Genomic DNA, 10,365 nt, shown 5'->3' with positions numbered 1-10,365 from the left:
TCCCCAAAAAGGTTATAGTCTTTAGCATTGTCATAAACCATCCACTTAGCGAAACATTTGTGTCCCCATCTGCGAAGTTGTGAACAACAAATTGAAGAAGGTAATTGCCATGGAATTATGTTCCAACCTAGTTGGTTAAGTGTAAGAATTTTTTTCCTACATTCATCACAAGGTGGTTGCTTGTTTGAACATATAGGTAAGTTTTGCACACTTTCAAGAACTCCTGGATCTTCTGCGTCAATTATAGCGTTTAAGAAATTGATTTTTTCCATTGTAATTACCAAGCCTAATATAAAAAATATATTTAATATTTGCATTGCTTCTTTCACTTTTGCTTTTTCCTATTCTTTTACTTTTCATTTATACGTGTTTAGTGCAGTGGGATATATATATATATATATATATATATATATATATATATATATATATATATATATATATATATATTCCAGGGGTTTTTTTTAAAGTACAATTTAATGTTACTAATGGAAATTCTAAAAACATGCATCATGCATATTAATAATTATGATACGTTATAACTATTATTATAATATAAAAATTAATTAATAAAATAAATTGAATATGTTATTCCTTTCAAAAAAAAAATAATTAAATATGTTATTGATTATTAAGATGAACAGTTATACATAGGTTTTCTTTAATAAATTAATAACCGCTTAACAAATTAATTATATAGTGATGAGTTCTAAATTCTATTACTTTTGGGGCATTTTATGGTTAATTTGGGATTAAATGTGTTCTATTTGTGCTTAAAATACCTTGAAATGTGATAAATTGTGTTATAGAACTAACTTTGAGGTATTTTTTGTATTTTGTAGGAAAATAGGACTACATTAAGAGTAAAATGGAGCAAAAATTAGAAAGAAGCAAAAGTCTGTTATTATGAGTTGAGTTACGCTCGTAACAAGGTCGTATTGCCCAGGATAAGAAAGTCTATCTTTTTTTTTGAATGCATAAGAAAGTCTATCTTAATTAGCTTGTTATTACGAGTACGTGCTATTATGTTCGTAGTGAAGGTATGTAGCAAAGAGCATCCGAAGGGTGTGTTCAAATGAGATAAATTAATTCATCCAATAAAAAGTAATAACTGATTTCAACCACTGGTCGGTGTTCATCAAGGATTGAAGATTTTAATAAAAATGTATGGGGTCAATTTTGTTATTATAAAGTTTACAATATTTATAAAATTAATCCGGCTCTCTTTCCCCATACTTTTCTATAACCTTCAATGCATGGTTTGTATATCTAACGGGATGGATTAGATTAGTCTATCACTTTTTGTTTAAGGATTTGTTCTCACATGAACCATCCTATATATATATATATATATATATATAAAATTCTCACAAATTTCTTTGTAAGTAGTTCTTTTCAAATTTTACTATGCTTAATTTAGTGAAAAGAAGTTAGCACCAGAATTTTGGAGAAGAGGTTCAAACCCGTAAAGAGAAAAAGTAGCAGCAAAGGTTTTGAGACGAAGTTCAAATTATGAAGAAGAGAAAAGAAGCAGCAAAGTTTTAAAGAAAGCCGCGAAATTATAAATTGATGAACAATGATATGAACAATAGTAATATATTGATAACTGCCTCCAATGACTTCTTCATACTACACTGTTTTGGTCCTAGTAGAGAATTTCCAGCTAATTCGATCACTCCCTTCCTCCATTTCCTCATTATTCACTTCAGGGACTTGGGTTGTAGCACAAGTTACTACATGGATGAACCTAACAATGATATGGGCATGGATACTTGTCTACCACTCGGACAGACTTCCGATCAAAGTACCAATCTCTGAATAGTTCATCATATGTCTGTTAATAACAAAAAAAAAAAAAAAAACATATCAATTAGTGACACTTTCATGTTTTCTAAATTAAAGCAATTTTCTATCATGTGTGGACCTTTCCAAACCGATTAATATCAATATTGTGTATGTAGCCAGTAATGACATTACTTAATATTTAATTTTTTTTGTCATTTATAAAGTAAAGTTTGTCAAGTTGATGTATCTCATATATATACCTTTTTAGTCCCAGGTACAAGGTAATACCAATAAGGGCCGAATAGCCTAGTGTGAGCAAATGGAGAGGTAATTAACAATCCATTCTTGGAGTTTTTACCTCCATTAGGCAAAACAGTTAGGAGCTCTGACCTAAGATCTGAAATTATATAAACATATAAGCATAACTTTATGATATATTAATCAGTAATTAATAATTCATAAAATCTTCATCAATGGCAGTTACTTTATGTAATTGAAATGTATGTATAGAATAAAAATGTACTTATCCAAACCTTGCATTGCCTTTAATTGATTTGAGGAGCAATTCCTCCCTGTAATGCAAGTGCTGTCAAAATCTTCTCCCAAAGTATACTGAATCTGCAATATTGAAATTTATAAATAATTTAGAATTAGATCAGTGCATTTCACTAAGAAAACATGACATTCTTTTGAAACTTGAATAGCATCAATATAATTATAAAATTACTAACACTAAATATAAATGCCCTTAAATAATAAATTACACTAAACTATACTTTTATATTGAAAAAGAAAAATTAAATACTCATGAATATATGGATCATAGAGAGGATGAGATACTATTCGTCTAATATAAAGTAATTAATCTACTAATTTATAAGTTATTTTTAATAAACCATAACTCATTTAGCTTTGGGTGAGGGAAAAAGATCAAACCTCAATTTGATCAAATGCCGACATTAAGAAGAAAATAGGTGTTTCAATGTTGGCCCACAACTTTGGTGGGAAGAAACACTGCAAAAATAAAGCAAAGATTAAGGATTTTTTTTTTTTTTTTAAAGTTAAAGTCAAAAGTATTGCATGGGCATTAAACTATTAAGATTTAAGGCATTTAAGTTGAGGATTACCAATTCTGCACTTAATCTTGTAGTGCATGATTCAGGCAAAGCAGGTTTTGATCCCTGCTTAAACAAAAAGATATAAAATTAAAAGGTATATATAGTGAAGAAACTATGTAAGAAAATTACAAGAAAGTAGTTGATATAGAAAGTTCAAATATTCTTTAATTTATAGTGGGATACAGGATATGATTCAAGAGGAATACCTGTATTTTGGTCAAGCCTTTAAAGTAGGATAGAAATTGGTTTCTTTGGCTGTGGTTTTTACTGTTAAAAATTGCACATGTAAAGTTTAGTATCTATCATTATAGTAAGAATTCATTCAATTAAATAGTACAAGATTTCATATGTATATATGAATCAAAATAACTTACGCCAAGAAAAAATATCCACCATCAGACAAGCATTTTACTCGAGAAGCAGAGGGTAAGAGACCTCTAAATCTGTCACAGTAAATAGTAGTAGCAACACCTCCAGCTGAACTACCAGCTAATATAGCCTATATTTAATTAAAATTTCAAAATTAAATACAAAATTGTTTAGAAACTGTAATCATGAACTTACCACTCACATAAACAAAAATGACATTGTAAATAAAGTAATTCCCATTAGTACACAATAAGATACTTTAATAAAACAGCATATATAAAGATTAATGACTTTTTAAAACAAGTAAATATTGTGATGTTAAACATTTTTGTGCTTTGTAAAATCATAAATGCTCACATTTCTTGCATTTCCCATTCCATGCAATAATAGCTCTTCAGTTACAGCTTTGAAAATTCTGGCACCTCTAAAATAAAGTGTTTTGTTCTGAAAAAACAAAATTGTATAAAGTGTGTTAACTTCTTAAATCAAAAGTAGAAATTTAATATATTTATATGATTAATGTGCAGTACAAATGAATTAATGAAAATACTAAGAATCAGGTTCGTACATTTTTAGTTATTTTAGAGTTGCTTGTAAACGATGATGCATTGCAATACCTAACGTCAACTTTGTTCCAGTTGAAGAAGTCTGAACATTTTTTAGCATAAAAGCATCTCAGTTAAAATCAAGGAATGGAGAGACTTAAAATGAAGTAATATACATATAGTTTTAACATACATACCTGGATTTTTTTGTTTTTTGTTGCTGAAAATATAATCAAAAGTTATTGGTTTAGGGTCCGTGCCAACTCCTTTAGTTTTAATATAAGCTTGGCAATTAGCAAAATCACTACACCACCCTCCGCCCTGCAATCAAGGTATTAAAAATGGATTAAACATTTTGGGTAAAACATTTACGATACAAGATATATAATACTTGTACATAGTAAATAATTATTTACAACTCAAATATTATATATTATACTTAAGTTTGAAGTCTTACACGAAGATACACAATCCAATTTTTACTACCCTTGCCAAACCCTTTGGAGTAGTAGTAGGCTGCTGGATTTCCATGTAGGCAAACTAAAAAAGAAAAAATTGAAATGACAAATTTTCATTAGCTAATATATTTATGAACATTTATTTATTTTTTAATAATACAATATAATGTTTTTAAAGAAAAATTACCGGCACCACGATCAATGGTAACTAGAGTTGGATTCACCAAACTATGGTTACCTGAAAAGCAATCTTATTAGCCATTACATAAATACAATAATACAATATATACATGTATATTTATATGAGTCATGCCATCTATTGCTTACCATTGATACGACGAGCAAGAGAAGCAGCAAGGTCTGCAGATGCTGTAATTATTAAAAGAGATGAAAAAAGAAGACAAAACTAATGTTAAATATAGTATATAGACTAGTAAAAACATACGAATCAAATTAATCGTTAAATCCAACTTAAAATTCGTCTCTTATTTATGAAACAAAAATGTTGCAAAATAAAATAAATAGAAAATGAAAGAAACATATATACTTACAGCCTCCAGCCAAAACAACAACAACACTGATGAGTATTATGAATATCTTCATTATTAGAAGAGAAAGGTGGCAGTTAAGCCTTGATGGCAGTTAAGCTCTGTTCAGAAGTTAGTTAGGATCTTTTCTCTTTTCTGTTATCTGTTAGCTCTGTGTATATAAGGCCATCTGTAAAGTTTCTTTTCAGTTGATGAAGACAGAACCAATGTAACAGTACTCTTCCTCCGTTCAATCAGATTTCCTCTTTTTCTTCATACTCTCTCTTTTGTAATATGGTATCAGAGCCATAAGCATCAATGGCTTGGAACACGCAAAACAGACCTCCTGGTATCACAATTAATCCACCAGCAGTAGGAACTACAGCGACTACGCCGGCACCACCGATCAACTCTACCGTAGCAAACTTCGATCCAAATGACGCGGCTAGTCCGTATTTTCTGCATCCAAGTGAGAATCCTTCGTTGATTCTAGTCTCCGCCGTCCTCAATGGCCGGAACTATCACCCTTGGGCCAGGGCAATGGAGATGGCATTGCTATCCAAGAACAAACTAGGGTTTGTTGATGGCACAATCTCTGCGCCAAATGTAGGAGAAGTGAAGTATCCCTATTGGAGGAGATGTAACAACATGGTGGCAACCTGGATCATGCGAGCTGTTTCCCCAGAAATTGCGTCTACGATCCTCTGGGTTGGATCAGCTGAACGCATATGGAGCACGTTGAAGGCAAGATTCAGCGAGGCAGACATCTTTAGGATCTCTGACCTACATGCAGAGATTCATCAAATTAGGCAAGGAGATTTGACAGTGAGTGCCTATTTTGCCAAATTAAAGAATCTGTGGGATGAACTCCAGGTTATTAGGCCTTTTCCTGTGTGTAAATGTGAAAGAGTCTGCGATTGTGGATTATTAGAGACTCTGCATCAGAACTTGGAGAACGACAATCTGTCAGTCTTCTTGAGAGGTTTGAATGATACTTATGCATCGGTTCAATCCCAGATTATGATGACGAAGCCGCTTCCCAATGTTGATGAGGCGTTCATGATGATTCAACAACAAGAAAGAAGGTTCAATAATGGAGTGGTAGGCTTGCAACCTCAAGAAGCAGGCAGTGTTTTACTCACTCAAGGCAGTGGGGCAGGTTTTAAGAAGTTCAACAATAATAATAACAAGAAACCTGTTTGTTCATACTGTGGATTCACTGGACACGTTGCCGAGAAATGCTACAAGAAAAATGGGTATCCACCTGGGTGGAAACCAAGAAATAAACCTGCTGGTTCTGCCAACCAAGTTACTACCAACACAGATGAACAATCTCTTAATGAAAGCATGGGGTCTACCAGCACTGGATCTATCACTCTGAATCAAGATGAGTACAGGATGTTCAAGCAGCTCCTGCAGAGGGACAATATGGCCTATCAATCACCTTTGAATGGAATTGGAGGAGTGGCACCCCAGGTCAACATGATTGCTGCCAATTTCGTTCCCAATTCTCAATTTGAAGGTAATTACTCTAAACCTTCTTCTGAAAATAAAGTTGCTTGGATACTTGATAGTGGAGCTACTCACCACATTGTATGCCATCATGATATGTTGACTAATGCCAAGGAAGTCCAAGGTATGTTTGTTGAGCTACCTAATGGTGACAAAGCTGACATTACACATATAGGGTCTGTAAGTGCTGACAATCTGGTCCTGCAAAATGTATTCTGTGTGCCTGGTTTTCATTATAACCTGATCTCTATCAGTGAGCTAATTAAAACCTCCAAGTGCAAAGTGTTGTTATATTCTGATTGGTGTATTATACAGGATCAGGAATGTGGGAAGATGATTGGCTTGGCTAACTTGCAAAAGGGGCTATATTACCTTGTGAAACCAACCTTTCCTGTTAATGATAGACTAGCACAAGTTAGGGTCAATGCTTGTAATTCTGCCAATACTTGGCATGCTAGACTAGGGCATTGTTCCTATGAAAAACTGAAGCAGTTACCTATGATAGATGTAAATTTCAAAGTGAATAAAGATGATGTTTGCAGCATTTGTCATCTAGCCAAACAAAGGAGATTACCCTTTAATACTAGCTCTACTGTCTCTAGTGAGTGCTTTGACTTGGTACATATTGATATCTGGGGACCATATCACACACACACTATATATGGACACAGGTTTTTTCTAACCATTGTGGATGACTACAGCAGAGCTACATGGGTATACTTAATGAGAGGCAAAGATGAAGTTAGAACACTAGTCCAAGGATTCTGTGCTCTTGCCATGACTCAGTTTGGAAAAATGGTCAAGTGTATAAGAACAGACAATGCACAAGAATTCAAGATGGAAAAGTTCTACCAAGAAAAAGGCATCAATCACCAGACAACTTGTGTATATACACCACAACAGAATGGTGTAGTAGAGAGAAAACATGGTCATATTTTGGCCATTGCAAGGGCACTCAAATTTCAATCAGGGCTGTCAGATGTGTTTTGGGGAGATTGCATACTGCATGCAGTTTATATCATCAACAAATTACCTTCAACAGCTCTACAAGGACAGATTCCTCATCAAGTCCTGTTCAAAAGGACTCCCCAATACTCACAGTTCAAAGTTTTTGGATGCTTAGCCTATGCTGTTCTGCACAAAGGGCATCTGGGGAAGTTCTCACCTAGAGCTAGAAGATGCTTATTTCTTGGTTATCCTAATGGAGTTAAAGGGTATAAGCTCTATGATCTAGATTCCAGGGAGGTTTTTATGTCAAGAGATGTGGTTTTCTATGAGCATATATTTCCTTACAAGGTAGCAAATCAAGTTGATGAGCAAGGTTCACCCCAGAATCTCATTCTGCCAAGTGATATCAGTTTTATGGAGGATGTTACCCCCCAAAGGACTGTCCAAAGAGAAGAGACAAGTAATCTCAGTGGCCATGCTGAACAAAATGATCCCATACCTGACATTATACAAAATGATCCTGATCTGGAACAATCTGATCCTGTGCCAGTCCAGACCAGAAAGTCCAGCAGGCAAATGACCAGGCCTGCATATCTCAGAGATTATGAATACAGTTTGCCCACTACCAGGACCTCTCCCCACACTCTCTCAGCTGTTCTATCATACAGAAAGCTATCACCCTCTTTCAAAGTCTTTGCTGCAAACATTCTAGACATTCATGAGCCCAAGTCCTACAATGAGGCCATCAAACATGACTGTTGGAGAAGGGCTATGCAGGCAGAAATAGATGCTCTACAAGCCAATGACACATGGGAATTAACCACACTTCCTCCCTCCAAACAATCAATAGGATGCAGATGGGTATATAAGGTGAAACACAAAGCTGATGGCACAATAGAGAGATGTAAGGCCAGGCTGGTTGCAAAAGGATACACTCAGACCTGTGGATTAGACTATGTGGACACTTTCAGCCCAGTTGCAAAAATAACAACCATTAGAACCTTGCTTGCTGTTGCAGCTGCAAAAGGATGGCAGTTGCATCAACTTGATGTCAACAATGCCTTCTTGCATGGAGATCTTAATGAGGAAGTTTACATGGCCCTCCCCCCAGGGTTTCTTCCTGAGCAACCTGGACAAGTATGCAGGCTAAAAAGATCCCTCTATGGCCAAAAGCAAGCAAATAGACAGTGGAATGCTAAGTTAACCTCTAAGTTGATCAGCATGGGATTCAAGCAAGCTGTTTGTGATAATTCTCTTTTCACTAGAGGATCTAATGATAATTTCATAGCACTTCTGGTATATGTGGATGATGTGATCCTAGCCAGCAGTGACAAGACTCAAATACAGCATATTAAAGACCATCTACACTCAGCTTTTCAAATCAAAGATCTGGGAAATTTGAAATATTTTCTTGGACTGGAGGTTGCCAGGAATCACACAGGCATTTCTCTAACTCAAAGAAAGTATGCCTTAGATCTCTTACAAGATGCAGGCTTCCTTGAAAGTAAACCTGCAAAGTGCCCCATGGTGCAAACCAACAAGCTTTCCAAAAGAGATAGTGCACCATTAGAAGACCATACTCAGAACAGAAGATTGGTGGGAAAGCTTCTATATTTGACCATCACCAGGCCTGATATTTGTTTTGTTGTGCAACAGTTATCACAGTTCTTGGATGGACCTACTGTTCTCCACCTCCAAGCTGTACATAGAGTACTTAGGTACATAAAAGGATGTCCTGGGCAGGGCCTATTCTATCCAGCAGAATCCAATTTGAAGATAAGTGGCCTTGCTGACTCAGACTGGGCAGCCTGTTCAGACACAAGGAAATCTGTTACTGGATTTTGTGTGTTCCTAGGTAATGCTTTGATATCCTGGAAGTCCAAGAAACAAAGCACTGTGTCAAGGTCATCTTCTGAAGCTGAATACAGGGCACTTGCTCTTACTGTTTGTGAAATACAGTGGTTATTTTATCTCTTGAAAGTTCTTGAAGTACACACAGAGGGGTCAGCCATGCTGTTCTCAGACAGCAAGTCTGCAATTGCAATGGCAGAAAATCCAATTCTCCATGAGAGAACCAAGCATATAGAAATAGATTGTCATTTGATAAGAGAAAAGATACAAGGAGGAATCATAAAGCTACTACATGTTCCTACTGAACATCAGACAGCAGATATCCTGACAAAACCCCTACAACCAATGCTATTTCAAAAGTTTGTGTCCAAGCTGGGGCTTCATTCCATTTACACTCCAGCTTGCGGGGGGGTATTAGAAGAGAAAGGTGGCAGTTAAGCCTTGATGGCAGTTAAGCTCTGTTCAGAAGTTAGTTAGGATCTTTTCTCTTTTCTGTTATCTGTTAGCTCTGTGTATATAAGGCCATCTGTAAAGTTTCTTTTCAGTTGATGAAGACAGAACCAATGTAACAGTACTCTTCCTCCGTTCAATCAGATTTCCTCTTTTTCTTCATACTCTCTCTTTTGTAATATTCATTTCCACTCCCTGTGAAAAAAAAAATTGTGTTCGTAAGTTGGAGTGAAGGTGAAAATGGAAAAGGACATTTCACTGATTTTTTTTAAAAAACTTTGAAATTGAAAAGATGTACAAATCTATGGGGCTTCGTAAAAGTAGCTTCAATTGTCTATGCAGAGAAAGACTAAGAGAGAGACTGGATTGCAGATGTGAAGAAGGAAGATAAAGTGTAGAGGAGAGAGTGTGAGTTGGGGATGTGAAAGAGAGGTGTTAAGAGCTACCCTATTTATAGAGAAGCCAAGCACTTGAGGCTCAGCAATTTAACAAATAGTGTAGTAAATTCAATGGGAAGAAGAGCATTTATTGCATGTAGCTATCACCAACTCACCAAGTAGCTAGATATCATCATACTTTGAAGCTTTGATTTTTTTTTTTTTTTATAAATCAATATATATGATTTAACTTTAGTTAATACAATTATATTAACAAATAAAATGATACTATCTTTAAATTAATTTAGCGTACACAACAATTATAGGAAAGAACAGAGTGCATTTGTTGACTAATAACATAATAGGACTATATGTTTTTTTTAAAAAAATAAAAATAAAATTCATATATGTCAAGTTGTTAGAAATAC

The 10,365-nt window shown here is 34.9% G+C and overlaps 1 protein-coding gene and 1 long non-coding RNA gene across 2 annotated transcripts; both read right to left on the bottom strand.

The window, feature by feature from the left end:
- Positions 1-1,605: 1,605 nt before the first annotated feature.
- On the bottom strand, positions 1,606-4,537 carry LOC109147506 (pectin acetylesterase 8-like). The gene is made up of 12 exons (XM_019295113.1): positions 4,460-4,537; positions 4,272-4,354; positions 4,012-4,135; positions 3,838-3,917; positions 3,627-3,693; positions 3,275-3,399; positions 3,107-3,167; positions 2,910-2,963; positions 2,719-2,796; positions 2,316-2,400; positions 2,043-2,179; positions 1,606-1,831 (listed from the first exon to the last, which is right to left on the bottom strand). The coding sequence occupies exons 5-12, from the start codon at positions 3,642-3,644 to the stop codon at positions 1,745-1,747; spliced, it is 645 nt and encodes a 214-aa protein (XP_019150658.1). The 5' UTR covers positions 3,645-3,693; positions 3,838-3,917; positions 4,012-4,135; positions 4,272-4,354; positions 4,460-4,537; the 3' UTR covers positions 1,606-1,744.
- Positions 4,538-9,342: 4,805 nt separating this feature from the next.
- On the bottom strand, positions 9,343-9,986 carry LOC109147510. The gene is made up of 2 exons (XR_002048661.1): positions 9,859-9,986; positions 9,343-9,755 (listed from the first exon to the last, which is right to left on the bottom strand). It is a non-coding gene; the product is annotated as an uncharacterized LOC109147510 (long non-coding RNA).
- Between the last annotated feature and the right edge of the window lie 379 nt (positions 9,987-10,365).

The sequence above is a fragment of the Ipomoea nil genome, unplaced genomic scaffold, assembly GCF_001879475.1.
Source record: "Ipomoea nil cultivar Tokyo-kokei standard unplaced genomic scaffold, Asagao_1.1 scaffold2006, whole genome shotgun sequence".
In the NCBI taxonomy this organism is placed as follows: domain Eukaryota; kingdom Viridiplantae; phylum Streptophyta; class Magnoliopsida; order Solanales; family Convolvulaceae; genus Ipomoea; species Ipomoea nil.
This window is presented reverse-complemented; position numbering and strand designations above follow the sequence as displayed.

Excerpts from the sequence above, each read along its gene's own strand:
- LOC109147506 (XM_019295113.1), bottom strand. Across the intron at positions 2,964-3,106 it reads AAGGCTTGACCAAAATACAG|GGATCAAAACCTGCTTTGCC; the intron begins GTATTCCTCTTG and ends TTGTTTAAGCAG. Across the intron at positions 2,797-2,909 it reads CAAGATTAAGTGCAGAATTG|TGTTTCTTCCCACCAAAGTT; the intron begins GTAATCCTCAAC and ends TTATTTTTGCAG.